We start from the raw sequence: 18,207 nt of genomic DNA on the forward strand, positions 1-18,207 counted from the left end.
TTAAAACATAACAGTGCAAATTTATGAATTGCATATTATGGGACTATTCCTGTTGAGATATATTGTGTTTGGCTTGTGAACTTTCTAAAATCTACATATGACAATTCAAAGACAGCTTCGTGGTTGCTATCAGACTGTGGACACAATTCCTAAAATTTCTTTGGACTCAGCTTCTTATGTTTCTCTTTAGCTCTTTCAGTTCTTATTTTTATGTTTTTCATTTCATTTCTTCATTGCTGTTTGCAGCAGAGTTGTCCTAAATCTAGCAAAGACTTTCCCAGTGAACTCTGGAATCGAAACAGTCAGAGAGGTCTTCAATCATTTCACCTCATCAAAATGTAGATATGAAAATAGTCAATAGAGCAGTTTAATGATAAGGGAATGTTTCAACTCACACTAGCCTCTGCTGGGCATGTAAAGAAAATTAGCAAAGTTCACATTTTTAATCCTAGAACCTAGTGCTAATACTTTGTCTACATTCAGATACATAAGTTTTAAGTAATAATTCTGCTGTTTAACAAGGTGGGAAGAGGTGAGCTGTCTCCCCACAATTGTAACCAGACCAAATAGTTCAGAAAACACCAGATGTGAAATAACCTGATGTTTTAAAGAAAGGTTCTAAATATTATATCTGACATTTTTCAGGAAACAAACAAACAAAAAGACCTAATATTTCTCTATCTAGGAAAGACCTAAACAACGACAGACTAAAGCAGCTGTACCCAGCTATCTATCTCAACACAATCACAGGAACAGCTCTCCAGCAGACAGAAGTAGAAAATAGACAGTATGTCACGTTAATATTCAAATATTAATGGCAGTACTTTTTCTACACTGCACAATACCACAACTACATGAATGACTTACAGCATTACTACTCATTGCCATTAAAGCTATTTTTCTTTTGAGGTAGTGAAGAGAATACTGTACAAAAACTTCATTCTACTACCTAAAAATGAGAAAACAGAACCAATTTGAGGAGAAAAAGAGTTAATTATTAACATTTTAATATCTAGTCTAGAAAAATTCTAATATATTTTTAATTACTGATTCAAAGTCATTCCAATAACTGATATCAAAGTAAGATGGTTTTCAGACACTATTGCCCTTCTTTCCAGAATTCTGAAGTAGAACAAAATTAATTAAGACAGAAAAGGATAAAAAAAGTCAATGAGCTCATAACATTGGAACAGCATCTTAAACAGTGCCTGCGCATAATAAAAATCGAATATGATGTATATGGAAAACATTTTTCTACTAGGACAAATTTTGTTGATAGCTTCAAAATATTCTTTTCCAACTGTTGTGATGTTAAAAGACAAATAAGGTGAAAAAAAAATAAATCTACCTACAAATAAAAGAAAACCAGTCTTCTACCTTCAAAACATTATTTAGATTTTTGATACCTAATGGAAGTAGATTGGTAAGTTTCCACTATTAGCTCACTCCTGAATGGTATTAGCAACCTGTGCATTTGCATTTTAGCTATTTCCAAATATTTTGAACAACCAACCAAAGTCACGGAAACACTGACTCTGTAAGCTTTTTACATCGTTTATTGCTCTTTATTCAAAAAGAGTAACAAAATAAAACCTGTGATTCAACTGCTCTGATCATAATTGTTTTCTTACGGACCTATTACCTACAGTGATAAATGTGTGTGCATCTTGAAAATCAAACGCTCACACGTACCTTAGTGGCTTTAGAAAACACGTTAATTCTCTAACTGTGTATTTATTACTATTTCACAACTATCACCATTTATCAATATTTCTCTATGAAAATGATTCATATGTCTTTATTGAAGAGTCGTATTTCAAGAAAGGATTTTAAAGAGGATCTACTGGTTTTGGCTGGGATAGAGTTAGTTTTCTTCACAGTATCTGGTATGGTGCTGTGTTTTGGATTTGTGACCAAAACAGTGTTGATAACACACCAATGTTTTAACTATTGCTGAAAAGTGCATACATAGCTTTGAGGCCTTTTCTGTTTCTCACGCTTCCCCACCAGCAAGAAGGCTGGGGCTGCACAAGAAGTTGGGAGAGGACAGAGCTAGGACAGCTGACCCCAACTCAGCAAAGGGATATTCCAGGCCATATGACATCATGCTCTGAATAAAAAAGATGGGAGAAAGAAGGAGGAAGGGAGGACATTCAGAGTTACGGTGTTTACGGTGTTACGGTGCCCAAGTAACCATTACACGTGATGGAGCCCTGCTTTCCTGGAGATGGCTGAACACCTGCCTGCTGATGGGAAGTTGTGAATGAATTCCTTGTTTTGCTTTGCTGGCACGCGTAGCTGTTACTTTACCTGCTAAACTGTCTTTACCTGTCTTTATCACAAGTTTTCTCACTTTTGCTCTTCCGATTCTCTCCCCCATTCTGCTGGGGGCAAGTGAGCAAATGGCTGAGCTGCCTAGCAGGGTTAACCCACCCCAGAGGATATGGGTGCATAATACCCTTTGAAATAGGGCTATGAAATTCTGAAACTAGTAAAGATAGGACTTCTACTCATTCCTAAACTATTAGAAAAACAGTTGCTTTCACATAGACCTAAAAATATTGGTTAATGTAAGTATTGTATACACTTTTATAAAATAATAACCAATGAAACTGGTTTAGACAAACGTATACATAGATACACCTCTGTGGTTTTCCCATAAGGAAACTGATAAGACTGATTATTTTCAGGCAGTAAATTGTGGCATTACATTTCACTCCACAGAAGAAAAATCGTTTAATACAGTCTTTGTCCCCAAATGCTAAAGACTGAAATCCAGGACAGCAAGATAAGACTTACTGCAATAAGCAACAATATGATTGAAAAAGTAACACAATTTATTGAATAACTTGTAAAAGAACACTGCAATATATTTCTAGGCACAGCTGAGTTAAACACAATTTTATCCTTACCTCAGATATTTTTGTTAGATCATATTCTTGAAGCCTTTTTTCTTTTTTAACACTTTTATGTGGATTTTTTTTTATTTATTTGAAATGGCATATATTGGACAAAAAATAAAACCAATGAAGCAAAAATATTTTTTCTCCTGACACCAAAAATCCTCATTTAATGTTTTATAGTCCAGTTTCTCTTATTCTCCTTCAATATGCCTTAAGCTTCTTAGCTCTATACTTTTCATCTTCCTTTCACATTTCTAAGTATTAAATATATCTCTTCCTTCTAAAGACCTCACTGTCTCTGCAGCCTGTTGTCTTTCATTGTGAAACTGCCTGCCTATGTCTCTTAAAAACAATATTTTTGTAACCCTAAGTGAAATGACCTATAGCTATATTTCTTCCCAACAAAATCAAATTCTCCTCCTTGACATATTTGACATTGTCTCTATTCTAGAATATTCACTTATCTGCCACTATATCCTATTTCTTTCATGCAGAATTACTTGAGCATTTTTTCTATGTATGTAAAATGTCACATATACAACACCATTATTAACTTCAATGCAATTACAAATTTGTGGTTTTCCTAAGGTATAAAAACTAGAAATTGTACAGTAACATTATACAGAGTAAATCTCAAATAGTCTAATCAAAGATCTGATATGAACGGTAACATTGATAACAACCAACCTGGGCTTTCCTCATGTAAGCTAACGGTTCTTTCATGTGCTCAGGTGGTGCTGCAGGATGACAGGGCGAAGGAAACCTTAAAAAAAGTATAGTACATTTTAAATGTTCAGATTTTTGTTTAATTAATCCTGTATTTATAAACCTAAACATAACTTCTTTCATGAGAGCAGAAGTAAAACCACTGTGTATGTTGATCAAAACTAAAAATAAATATTTTTAGAAGTATTTCTTCCTCATTCTTTCCTATGGACACAAACAATATAAAGATATGTAAGTATTAATTACATTTCAACATGAGTTCTTCTTATATTAAAAACAATACTTCCTCATAATTTCACATATTTGTAAAATAAAATCAAATAATTCTATGAACAAATCAGGTATTTTAAAAGTGGATCCTCTTTACTTCGTGTCATCTTTATGACCCCCTGGAACTTTTACTATCCAGGATATTATATTTTTTTCAAGAGACAATATATTTTTTGGAGGATTTCCTTTTAAAAATCAATAGCGAACATGTACATGTCCAAAGCAATTAGAATTGTGTGGTGTTGACATAAACAAAGTTGAATATCCATTCATAAACTGCATTATGCCAAAATATAAAAGCTGGAACAAAAATAAAACCAAAACAAAACACAACACTAATTTATCTTCCAGTAATGCAGATTATCTCCAATGAGATATTGCCAAACATTTTATCCAGCTTAATTTTAACTGTCTCAAATGTCTTTCAGGAAACAAAATTTACACAAAGCTCCTCTTATAGTTAGCCTGAATTTTTATTTGTTTAAATGTATTCAATCAGTTCCTATCATATGATTTTGGGAAAGCATCCCCAGATTTCTTCCCATTTTTAACTGGTAAGGTCATTCTTTTACTTGCCGCTAATTTGTTTTGGACAGCTCTGTGCCTATGCGTAAAATGGAATGAATACTAAAAGATTTCAGCAGTGCTGTTTCTTGGCTTTACCACAATGCTCATGAAATCATGGTATTCTTAGTTAATTTCAGTCTTCCAGGGCTAATCTCGTTATTGTTTGCAGCTTATTTCCGTGAACTCGGAAGAAAGCATATGCATTAGTCCAAAAGGTAAATATTTTTCTCTTGAAAGATATGATGAAGATGAATCCTTACTAACAAATACATTTACAAGTATTTTGCTGAATCGAGTCCCTTGTACTACTAAGACACATTGTTCAAAACGGGTAACTCTAATAAGCTTATTTAAATTAGCACAAATAAATTTGCATCCACAATTCTTATTAGGTAGTTGCATTTAGGGGTATATCTGTTATCAAATTCACCTTTCCGCTTCTCCAGAACGTAAAGGCAACTTACGCTTCCCAGAAGTTGAATATGATATATGTTGAACAATAATAAAAGGGGAATTTCATTAATTTCAGTGTGTTTATGACCATATCCCAAGCATGATAAGCACTGATCTGGTAAATCTAGAGATCTAATACCTTATAGATTTTTTAAATAATTAATACAACAAATATGTGCAATGCTGACACAAATATCTGAAAATTATCACATTTCATTTACAATAACTACCTGAACTACACAAAAATTATATTATGACTGTTGGTACCTTTGGAATTAAAACAACAAAGAAATTATTAAAGTAACTAAAAAATGTGGTGATATTTGTTTCACTCATTCTTTAAAATGTACTTGAGTCCAGTATTCTCACTAGGAAGAAAAAGAAATAATGGTACTTTAAAAACAGAAATGAAGCAGGCACCCTTGGTATGACAGATCTTGCAGATAATAGTAACACATCGTACACCTATATATACAAAGAAAACAAAAGTAAATCATGCAAGTAGAGCTTATTAAATAAAAATACTAAATAAACTCACACATTGAGTTCACTATAAACAGCATTCTGAAGCTTCTTTTCCCAACCTGTTAAAATAGAAAGATATCCAGAAGACAACTTTAGGAATTAATGCTAACGGAACATGAATGAGAAGTTGCTGTAGAGTCACTGGTGTTTTCTGTCCTATCTCAATTCGTGTCTACCTACCAGACAGACAGGAAGACATGAAGAAACCTTAACTTAATTAAGATAGGAAAACTTCCAAGTTGAAGTCTGTATAAAGGTTGAATACCCTTTATTTCCATCTACTGTTCAAATGATTACAATAGAGTTTTTGTTAAATAATTATATGCTATATTTTTCAAAGCCAACATATTAAAACAGCTATAAATATTAATAGACACAGTGTTCCTGGTGATCATAAATCTTATATCACTTATCATCAAATCTTCACATGATATAGAGTTACATAGGTTACAACTTCCAATGGAAACTGGAAAATAACTAAGGGTAAAATTTTCAAGAGTACCTCCATGAATGTTAATTCCCATTTTCAGAAATGACTGAACACTTGTATCATTCTTTAGATCTTTAGATCAGAACTTTAAAAAAAACCCCAGTATCTTATAAAATAATAAAATCACTTATTTGCATAGTATGTTTCTCAAAATGCTGCTGGAACCCGAGAACTTTTTCTCTTTTAATTTTCTCTCTCATTTAATAATCTGGAATCACTGAATGTCTGCTTCTAGCTACTGCCAGCAACAAGATACCAAGTTGCACAAACTACTATTTTCATCATGTGTGTCACATACGTTCTTACATAGATCTATACTATTCACAAATGTATCAATGAAGTATTACATACCTGATGTCTTCAGAAAATCCTTAATATCTTCTTTTAGTGATTCCAGTTTAATTTCTGGTCTGTGTAGGCTAACCTAATATGAAAAATAAATAAACCAATAAATAAGTAAGCATCAAGCAAGCACTAAAAACAAAGTAAATTGCATATTTTAAGTTATGAAATAAGAAACAGACATGCTTAAGGTTACACACAAAGCAAACGGCTTCCTACTAACTTGACAATGGTAATTGCAGCCAAAAAAAATCAGCCAACTTATTCCTCACGCGATGCCTTTGCTTTTACATCACTGCTAAAAGCTGTATGTGGGGAAGAAGAGAGAAGAAGGGAGAGGGAGTACCCAGTGACATATATGCTTAATATTCTGAGCAAGTACCCCACGTACTTTGCACAAATGCTAGACTCTACATGTTAAAGGATTTGTCATAAGGTACACAAGCAAATAATTAGAAGCCACTCACTGTATTGTACATGAAAGAATCACACTGAAAATGTTCTGTAACTTCTCACTTAACCTCCCACAGTTCACCTCTTTCAGATAAGAAATTCCATCTTCAAAAATCAGATAAAAACTGCGGACCAAACATTCCCCACTGCAGCTGTGACTACCAGGTATATACAGCCTCTTGTAGTGAAATGCACTCAACACAGACAATTAGGCACCAACCAGCTGTACAACCGTACCATGACGCTAGTACACAGAAGTTGCTGCAGATTTTTCAGCAACAGCAGGAGCAGCTGCTATAGCATCTCCTTCTTCTTCTATAGCTAGACCAAAAGGAAAAAATAAATAGACCACGAAGGTCCAAAAGGGCAACAATCAGAAACTCAGGAGTTTCTATGAAGTAACTTCTAAAACATATCTTCCTAAACATGGAGTGTGGCCATAGCTGATTAACACCAGAGGATAAAGCTAGAGGTTTAGGAAAGAATAGCAACCCTGGCTACTAACTTGAAAATAACACTGGAAGATCTATGTGCAACTTACTCCAGTGCCATGACAGCTCAAGGCATATGCTAGAAGCATATGGCCACATCATCTACCTAGAAATGTGAGATATCTCTTACCAAAAGCTACACAGCAATATGCTGTAGGCATATCACATGCTGATTCTATTGCAGTAAGTTATGCTGCTATTAAAAATAAACTTTCACCAGTTTGCACAGTTTGCTAGCCCTAACAGCGCTGTTGACAGCATGGCATGCTTTAGGTCCATCACACACAACCAGCAAACTCCACATCCTATCATTTTCCTTACAGTTTATACATGGAAAAGGGTATTTGCTGTGCTGCACAGCTTGCTGGAAAAGTTGGTCTGGATGAACTCACAATGCAGAATTTTAAGGAAATCTTTCCATTTTCCCTAGTTGAAAGGAGGAATGGACAATAATGCAGAGATTGAGAGCATCAGCATTTCTGTTCTGATTTTAAGTCACCTTGCCATTACAGGTAAGGAACGCTTTTATATTTGTTTTATCAACTGCAATAGCAAAGAGACTGTAAGTGTGCTTTCTGAGAAAGAAAGGTGATCATAAGCACAAACCGTAAGATGTGGTGAGTTGCATAACTCTCATGTCAAATGACAAACACGTATTCCATTCAGCACAATGGTAAAAGCTGGCAAAGGATCATCACTAAAGGCAGGGAAACAAAAAAAGGTTTCATGGGAGTTCTTGGGCAGCTCACAAAATACCCTTTTAAGCAACAGCCTCAAGGAGTATTTTATGATGGATTCCTTCTGAACCTACTTTGATGGAAAGTCCTACAATGGTTTTGGACTGATGTACATCAGGCATAGTTTAATTTTTTTCTGCTGCAAGGCAGTGGTTTTGTACCTCTCCCGTATGCATTTTAAATAAAGTAACATGCGTCAAACTGGGCAGATTGTGCCTTACTGTTCCTCGGAAATTTTTGCACACGCTTTTGTAAATGTTCAACTTTGTCTTCTGGGTTAAATATGACCAATTTTAATCCCAAGGTCCATGGGCTGTTTACCTGTAGGGCCTGGTACACATGCTTCAGAGTCCTTTCTAGATATGAAAAAAACTCCTCGCAAATACAACTCATTGACATATGATAAATCACCAAGAAAAAAAAAAGCTTTACAATCTACTAAAAAGTGGATTCGTTGTCTTGACACTGTAAACAGTGCAAGAAGTGACAAAAGTACAATCAGGAGAACAGGATTTTAATTCCTTGCTGTTCACACATCTGTAAAATTATGGCTCATTAAGGAAGGTCTGACACTCATATTGATGACCCTTTTTTTTTCGTGGATTCCTGGAAATTCTGGAAATTGATACAGTGTGTTGCATTAAAGGGGATAAAGGAGTTCAGCCCACACAGATGACTTCTTATCTTCCCTGTCAGGCCAAAAGATACAACAGAGGACTTTCTTGTAAACTGCTGTTCCCAAGAGAGCCTGTTCCCCAGCTGCAGAACAAAGAAACAGTGACACTTTTGTATGCAGCAGGGTGGCAGTCGAAAAGGAAGCAAAATAGGACTTTGGGGGAAAACTTTCTCCAAGGCTTATGTTAGTGCATCAATCTCTGTAGGGATTGGCGCTCGGAAGATCTCGCGATGTACGGAAAGAGAAGGGTTAAAGGAGGCGGGATGACCGACAGACAGTATATAAGGGCGTGACGCAGTTGAATAAACGCCATTTGCAGCATCCTCATATTGGTGTCAGTGCTCTGTGGCCCAGGGTATGGTGGACCCTGTGCCGAGTCCCACGGGGTGATCAGACGAATGTCTACAAATCTCCACCAGTTACCTTCACCTCTTCACACCCATTTATTCAGCCTTACTGCAGCTGCAGCAAATAGAATCAGACTCAGTTAGGTTGGAAAAGACTTTTAAGACCATCGAGTCCAACCATCAACCCAACACCACCATGGCCATTAAACCATGTCCTGAAGTGCCTTGTCTACGCGTTTTTTGAATACCTCCAGGGATGGTGACGCCACCAGTTCCCTGGGCAGCCTGTTCCAATGCCTGACAACCCTTTCAGGAAAGAAATTTTTCCTCATATCCAATCTAAACCTCCCTTGGTGCAACTTGAGGCCATTTCCTATATATATATATATATATATATATATTCCTATATATCCTAAATATTCCTATGCTAATCTTTAATTTACCAAAACTTTTACTTTTAGCCTCTTCCCTGTGTTCTTTTCCTTCTCTGGACTGCAAAATGCCCTACTGAGACAAATATTCATATAAGAAACATGAAAATTCCCCCCCAGATTATGGGGGCACTTCTGTCTTCACTCTTGCCATTTCAGGATGCAATTGCCAAAGCCTCCTCCCATTTCCACTTTTACTTTCGTTTACTTCTGGATTATGACTGATACATTCCTACAGTGCTAACTAAGCAGACCTACAGAGCCACAGAAACTGTTACTGTTACAGACTCATTGCATACTGGATTGCTGACCAGTTTTCAAATCAGAAATTAGACATCTGAAAGGTGAGAATCTGGCAGATGGTCCAGCTAGCGGCTGCAGCCAGTCCTAACCCAGAAGAACATACTCCAGCTCTGTGTAACATAACCAAAGAAGAAAATACTTATTTTGGTAGGTGAAAAGATATACTTTCAGAATTGCTTTGCCGTAACTTAACAGAATGGTACCTCTTTGGAATTTATATGGGTGTTTATGGGAACTAAATTGAGGAGTCAAGGAGACTTAGCAGAGCTAATGGTCCAAAATTACTAGATCAGGTCTCCCACATGCTTTCATCTTCCCTTTGGACTAACTAATCTAACTTATTTCTGTATTGTACTACGTTGCAAAATACATTTAAGTGGTTATATTTTAGGTAGGATTTGTTTGTTGTAAACTTCTTGGTAGAACATACTGCCTAAGCCTCATTTGCATTTTCATCCCCTATAAGTTTTTGGTAGGATGAAAAATCAGTTGCCAAATTTTATTTATATAAAAAGCATTACTATGATTTACACTGCTAAAAATACCTGGCTAAGGTTTATTGGGAAAAAAACACCTTGATGAGATTTGTACCAATGAACTGAATTCATTTCCTCCATGATCAAAAGGCAGCATACACCCAGGTAGAGCTACAGACTCCAAATTCAATACACACACCTTGATGAAAGAGTATCTTTCTTTAAAAAAATAAAATAAAATCTGGTACTATAAGGAGGCTATCACAAACAGGTTAAAGGAGAGCGAGCAATATAGGGGAACAACCTGTGAAGGCAAAGAGTGACAGCCAGATCAGGGAAGAAATCACACTATTCAGAGGCTCAGTCAGGCCAACACAGAGTTCTGAAAGGAGACGGGGATGAATGTAACATATTTCAGCATGCAATAGCAAATGATTTTTAATAAAAGTTAATGCCCACCCATTTCATTTCGCATATAACTGGCACTGTGCATATTCTTATGGATAGGGCACCAGGGTTCAGGCATTGGGTGTCCATGTTCATCTACAGTCTTGGTCAGCTTCTTGCAAATCAAGAAGCAACTGGATATTAGACATTCCTTCATAAAACAAGCTATCATTACAGCATTTCTTGGCACCCTCTTGTCCAGCTGTGCAGAAGAGAAAGGATAGTTCTGGGACTTTCAAAATTTTGCCAAAACTTCTGAAAGGTGGCTAAGCAACTACTAGCAATCCATTCTGTACATCTTCTTTGCCTTTGATTTTGGCAAGGTATCCTGCTGGAATCTGGGCAGTCACCATCATACGCAATACTCTAAATGCGTTGCACTTTCTGCACTTGGATGCCAAGATGGAGGAAAATCCAGACACTCAACACTGATCTGGCTGAAAGCAAGCAAAAGGATAGCACAGTCCTAGCTGGAAAAAGTTGGTGGGCACCGTAAATTAATTTGCAGAACAACTGAACACAGAGACAAATCTATTTGCAAATTTGCATCTAAATTTGGAAATGGCATTCAATCATCATGACTAGAGCAGCATTGATCATGCAAAAGGACAGATGAGCCATCAAGGCACAGAACTCAAAAGAAGTACATGAAAATAGCTAGAGGACCAGCAATGTACTACAAAGAGGAGGCTTGACAGAACAAAGTGTTCCAGCGTAACTCCTGTGTTAAACTATTTCTTTTCTCAACAAGAATAAACACTGCAGAGAAGTGATCCAACTATACTGAAATGTGGAACGGCATCAGGTGAACACATATTTTTATCCTGCTGCAAACAGTTCTGCAAATAACTTTAATCTAAATATTTTTACAGGCTATCCACCATAATTTCTCTTCAAAGTCTTTTTGTTTTAGATAAGTATGTACACTCTCAGAGCATTTATTACTGTTCATTATGATTTTGCACAAGTGCACAATGTTTTTAGCTTTTATTGCTATTATTTTCCAGATTACAATAAAGCACACAACTCCAAATACAGTCCAAGTTTAGCAGAAGTAAATTCAATGAAAGCTAGTAAATATTCACCTTTTCTCACATACTCCAGTCTACCATAACTAGATTTTATCAGGATCAAGCCAACTTCTTAAAAACCACTTCAAGTATGACCACACCAATTTCAACATAAACAGCCTCTAAACACTTAAAACCCTACAAATTTAAGGGAGTGATTTTGGTTTTGGTTTATACATTTCTGTAACAGAAAGAGGAAACATTCTGAGCATAACTAAACAAATTTCAGTAAGTGTAAAACCCTGACTACACTGACAATTTTCCCACCCTTCTACATTTCTACAGTAATTACACTAAGGGAAAAATTATTTTGAACTTTCTTATACAAGTAAAGATAACCTAGCAGTTGAAACAGAGAGCTTCAATTAGCCTCATGCAGGAATAAACAGCTTCAAACGTTATGTTCTCCTGCAAGATATGCAGGATACATTTTTAATAGTATAATTGCGACATTTTAATACATTTTCTAGATTTTATTTGAATATAAAATTAGTGCTGCAAATAAAATACACACACACAAGGTAAAACATTTTAGTAATCTACATTACTAAAAAAAAAATCTGCGAATCAAGCTTGCACTGCTTCTGAACTCCATAATCTGTTCAACATACACAAAACTGCATTCAATTTAAAATTCACTGTACCGCAAATGTTACTGCTGAACCATTTAAACCAAAGTACAAGCTCTATCAGGAGAGGACAGCAAGGCCTTTGTTAAATACAGTGCACAAAAACGTATCATTAATTATCTATGATGACTCATGAGCCTATGTTTATTTTCTAAGTTTTATTAAATAAGTGCTACATTTCACAGAAAAATTCTCTTCCTTAATTTGATCTTTTACTTAAGTAAGGATCAGTATCAATTTCTTTTTTTAATTGTTGGGAGAAAAATGTCGTGAAAATAATATCCTTGGATATCGTGCAAACCATTCACTCCACATAAATTATTCTAAGGTGTTTACCTGTACTCCCTTTAGAAGCACACAGCTGGGCAATACCCCAGCTGCAATGTTCCTAGTGCTCCCAAAGCAAGCTCCTCTCCTTTTTTGCCCCATTTGAAGTCTTGTGAAGACCCTTACCTCTCACTTTGATTAATATTTTCTTTAAACCTTTCTGGCACTAGTCACAGGCCTGCTCAAAGAGTGATGGCAGAGTCCTCTCCTCTGGACAATCACTCTGATCATGACATATCCTAGCACATCGCCTCTCCACATCTTGTTCATACCGTCAGGTACCTCCTAAAATGTTTTCTCACTCCCAAACTTAATACTTAGTTGTCAGACAGGGGTGGGAGGGAGTGTCAGAGCTGATTCTTACACTCAGGTTACCACTTTTAGCCTACTTTGACGGCCATTACCCAGTTTATCTCCAAGTTCTCTTTCAAGTTGTCCCACTACAGTCATACCTACAAGAAACAGATCTGAGAACGTCTACACAGAAAATGCCTGGAGGGATTCCTTGTATTGTGAGTCTTTCTTGTTCAATTTAAAACATACTTTAGAACTTTTATCTTTCATCTTATTTTCACCTCCTGTTTTAGAAAAGCTCTTTAGAAATAAATTACTGAGGCTTTTGTTTGCTGGTTTGAGGGTTTTTTTTACGTTTACTTGTTATTTGCCACTGGCCACTACAGGTTCCAGCCAACTCAGAATCAGACTGATTTCTGTTAGAGGTCTGCGGAGGACAAAAAGTAAGACTGGTTAATCTTAACTGATTAATAAAGCTTGGCTTCCTTCAAACATGAAGAAAAACAAAGTTTCTGAATGATCTGCAAATGAAAATCTGTTAAAAAGATAGCACTTTTTTCATGTCTCTCAACTGTTCCATTTTTACTGTCAGTTCACTGACAAAGATTTTCCCTAAAACAAAATTTTTGCAAGATTCCACAAAAGAAATTGTTTTTAAGCTGCATTTTGTGATTGAAGATGTCCGTGTTTCAGTTTTTCTAACCACCTCTAATTTTTACCTTTAAAACATTTTATTCAGACAGGGAAGAGAAAAAGTAAGACAAAAGCAAACAAATTTGGTTACAAACTCACACAATTAATGTTGTGCCTGAGAAACCGATACCCTAGTAACCCCAGCAACAATTCTACCTGTTGAAAAGCTACTATCTAGTATTTTGGCTCTTTATAACTGTTATTCTTTCCTTTCAAACACAGTACAAAATATGCTCAGAAGCTCCAAAGCAAATGACAGGCATATTTACACTCTTTTATCTCTTTGTATTAACTGCAGGCACATTACCAATATAGCAAAACTCAACCTACAAAATCAACCTAACATTTATTTTCCAAATTGCCACTAACAAGCATATGACCCTACATCTGTTTCAGTCCTCAGGACAAAAATGTGATTATCTTGGTATCCCCAGAGCTAAAGCTGTGACAGCAAATCATTTGATGCACATGCCAAACTTATTTCAAAGAGATTGTGTATCATAGTCCTTGACACTAGCTCAGGCTGTCAGTGACAGCTAAGCATAGCACTGGTGTGATCAGTTCATAACCACAGGGCTACTCTATCACCTCTCACAAATAATGTCGGGATATTGTGCTTTCCCCAAAATTCTATTAACTCATGAAAGAAACTGTTCGTTTTGAGCTCTCCTTCCTGGACATTAAAGAAGGGATGAATTTACAAAACAGAGTTTTTGTTAATAGTTAAAATACTGTTTGTGAGACTATATGACCCCTCAAAAATTTCAGACAATATTATAATGAACCTTATGATCCATTCTGACTTTCATGTTTTCAGAGATGGTAAGTACTTTTGAGGAATGAGTAGCAGCAACATCATTTTCTACACTGACAGACAAAGAGGAATCTTTGTAAAGGTAAAATATGACTTTAGTATAAATATCCAAAACAATAAGTAAGTTTTATCCTGATGCACTGCCTCAAAAAAAATTCTCAAAATATAGTATGTATCCCCCAAAATAGTTTAATATCGCCTAAAAAGGGACCACCTGTAGATCAATACCGCAACCGGTGCAGACAAAGCATTGTTCAGAAACTGAATGCTAACCAGCAGACAAAAAAACCCATCACATCCTATCAATAAACTGGAGTTCAGGTGTGATGCACAGCAATAGCAAAGACTTCATATTTGATAATGCAAATTCAGAAATACTCCACGTAATGGGAGGGAAATCAAGCTTTAATTTAATACAGAGAGTAGCAAAATCCAGATACCTTCAGAATTCTGTACAGCTGCTGAGGGATAGACAAAAATAAGGAACTCACTGATAGGGCCTTTGCAACTGCATGGTATAGCAATAATATGACTATACAAGCATTATAAATAAAACAAGTCTACACTGTACCTGAAAGAACATAAATGCATGCAAGGTCAATTAAAAAAACTCAAGATCAAGGAGAACATACAGATTCCTGACAAAGAGGGTGAACATTTGGCCCTATTAATTTAAACTACAGGCTCCAAAAGATGACTCTCTACATTGAGAAATCCTCTAGCTGCTGTATGTAAAAACTCTCATCTTTCAGATCACTACACTGAACTACAGCTCTGATTTAATCTTCAACTACAAACTCTCCAAACACCCACTCTAACAATCAACCTGCATATTCATTGCCCCGTTAATTTCTTTCCCCTTAACACTTCATATGACTAGAATAATCTTCTGATCTACATATACACATGGGCTTTTTCTGCTCCAAGAAATTGTAAATCAGTGTTCTGCAAAGCTATCATGACAGATTTGGCTGTGGTCATTACACTGTGTTTTATTTCTTTTATAGGTTACCTTTATGCTTTGATTATGCCAAGTTTCTTGTTGTATTGAGTAAATTGATATGCTATATAGTCAGGGAGGGATTTAGGCATTTAACTGCCCTTTCATGTATCAAACACCACCATGGAAGGGCACTGCTAAGGCCCTCAGTGTCCACCTGTACCAAAATGGCTGTACAGAATAGCAATCCACCAGCAGCATTTAAACACCCCGCCAAGTCCTGATGACACCAAGCTTCCTCGCATTGCAAAACAAGCATGCAAAGTATCAAATGACTGTGAAATCAGGCCTATGGGAGGTAGAGACAAGAGAATGAATGCAAAGGTGAGTACATACAGGTTTTATTATAATCAGTAACAAAGTTGTTAAAAGAGAGTCCTGTTCACTGCCTTTATCGAGGACAAGGTCTTAAACTTGACTCTGCAACTCGTGTCAGGCTATCTATTTGGGATGCTGAACTCTGCAGGACACTTAGCAGAAGCCAACGCCTATACTCTCTTATAATTCCAGCCCCCTCCAAGTCGTGCACGTTTGCTTATTCATGTATTTAGAGAGCAGTCAGTCCACAGGAGCAAAGCAGACAGACATTTAAAAAGGCATTTAGAGACCAAATCAGCAAATTTTAAAACAAAACAAAACAAAAAAACAACAGAAAAGGCATGCAGTAATGTCACTTGCTAAGGAAAGCTTTAGGCACATTCAGAGAACAAAGTCATGCTTTATTTAAAAACTCAACAAAACTAAGGCCAATAATGGACATTCTATCCTAAAAAAGATCAGCACAATTTTAAGCACTGTTTGCAAAAAAAATAAATAAACCCCAAGATTTTATAAAGCCCAACCCAAAATATTTCAGTAATGCACAATAATCATCATAGCACCACTACTATGTCATTATGGTCATGAAAATTGACACAATTGTAATCTGAAACGACCTAAATGAAGTTCAGCTGAAATACGAAAATCTGGTTTCAAGTCCCGATAAGCTACTAAACAGAAAAAAGCAACTGTCTTCCCGGCTACAAAAAGGTACTTTCACGTGAGGTTTTCATTTATTTTCACTTCCTTTCACCAAATCCTCATTTTCTCAGAGGCACTCTGGAGGAGGAAGGGGGGGCGTGGGGGTGTACTTAAAGCTTTCCAGATTACAGGTTAAAAGACAAAGCGATTCATTTTAGGAACTATTTGAAGCAGTGAGATTTCAAAAGCATAGTCTTCATATTCACTGCGAAATCCTTCAGTCCCAAGGAGAGAAACTATAAATACAACCAGACCGCTCTCCAGCCCCGTCGAGGAGGAAGGGAAGGCCCCGGGTCCCCGGCGGAGGCCGCACGGGCCGGGCCGGGCCGGGAACAAAGCCGACGGCCGGCGAGGGAGAGCGGGAAAGGGAGTCGGGCGTGGGGGCACAGCGCCAGGTCGGGGCTCACCCGGGCCTGTCGCTCCAGCTGGGAGTGGAGGCTGGAGCCCTTCAGCCGCTGCACGATCCGCGCTATGGTGAGGGAGAGCCCGCTGTCCGGGTCCAGCATCGCGGCGCGACGCCCCTGCCCGCGGGCGGGCTGCTGCACCGGACCGCTTTCGCCGCCGCACCCCGCCTCGCTAACCGGCGTTGCCAGGCAACTGCGGGAGCGGTCCCGCGCGGCGGCGGCGGCCGGCTGGAAAGCGACGCCTCACGGAAGGGTTCCGCACCGCCGGTGGTGACGAGAGCGGGACGGCGCGCCCCCCGCGGCCCGGTGTGGCGCAGGCGCAGGCCCCCCGCGGTCCCCTCGCCGCTCAGCCCGAGAGGGCCCCACGTTGTCCCCAGAGCCGGGGAGACCGCCCCGGTGGTGCCGTCAGCAGCCGCCCTACCCCGGGCACCTGGCGGGCTTCCTCCCGCCCGCGGGCCACGCGCGCCTCGGGCCGGAGAGCGGTTGCCTAAAGCTCTGGTGAAAACCTCTCGCGCTGCTTCGGTTTCCTAAATAAACGTTTATAGCGCGTCGTTGCTAGAAGGGGAGTGGGAAGGGAGCGCAGGGAAAGCCTACGCGCGGGCCTTGGGCCTTGGGCCTTGGCCACACGGCCTGAGTGCAGCACCCGGCCGCGCGCGCCGGCGTCGGAGGGAGAGACCCGAAGGTGCCCGGCCTGTGCCTCTGCCCGTCGCCTCTGCGGGCCTGGCGGGGAAGAGTGTCCTCGTCCCCGCAGTCCGCGTCGCTGCTTCCGCCGTACGTGCGTGTCCGACCGCTCGCCTAGCAGAGGCGGTTGGGGACAGCAGCCTGCAAAGGCGTCTGTAGCTGCTGTCGCTCGCTCGTCGACGCCTGCCAGGCCAGGTGGACTGTAAACGGCTATGAGCGCTCCAGCTCTGTCTCAGTAACGAGTTAAATGATATCTTACATCATCGTTACTTACGGCTTAATTAACCTGTCTGGCTTTGCCTTGGAAAGGACTGAGCTTCGTCTTGCAGTCAGCTATTGCACCTCAGCCGAGCTGCTGTAATCGGTAGCTACAAGGCAGCGTCTTCTTGAATTGCAGGCAGAAAGATTAGCTTAAAAACTTCTTTAGCTGCAGTTTAAGTGGCTTTGCACTAGAATAAGGTAGCGCGATTCGTATCATCAAAGCTTGAGAGACAAGCTGCTTTTGGGGCCAAGAGGTATCGCATCCAGATGTGATCCATGGTCAGCCCCAAGGCTCCTTTCTGTGTGCTTCTTGAGGGATACTGGTTGACCTGTACGCAGGTGAAGTTTTATTTATTTATTTATTTACCTATTTATTA

General features: G+C 38.5%; 1 protein-coding gene across 1 annotated transcript in view; it reads right to left on the reverse strand.

Moving 5' to 3' along the window:
• The window catches only part of TBC1D19 (TBC1 domain family member 19), a 52,683-nt gene extending 35,653 nt beyond the window's left edge, over positions 1–17,030 (reverse strand). Inside the window, exons 1-4 of the mRNA XM_049795391.1 lie at positions 16,892–17,030; positions 6,286–6,358; positions 5,458–5,503; positions 3,591–3,666 (exon numbers count right to left, since the gene is read on the reverse strand). Of these exons, the coding sequence (XP_049651348.1) occupies positions 3,591–3,666; positions 5,458–5,503; positions 6,286–6,358; positions 16,892–16,990 (294 nt within the window). The 5' untranslated portion in view covers positions 16,991–17,030. The remainder of the gene's footprint in view (positions 1–3,590; positions 3,667–5,457; positions 5,504–6,285; positions 6,359–16,891) is intronic.
• Positions 17,031–18,207: the final 1,177 nt, after the last annotated feature.

This window comes from Accipiter gentilis, chromosome 3, assembly GCF_929443795.1.
Source record: "Accipiter gentilis chromosome 3, bAccGen1.1, whole genome shotgun sequence".
Classification (NCBI taxonomy): domain Eukaryota; kingdom Metazoa; phylum Chordata; class Aves; order Accipitriformes; family Accipitridae; genus Astur; species Astur gentilis.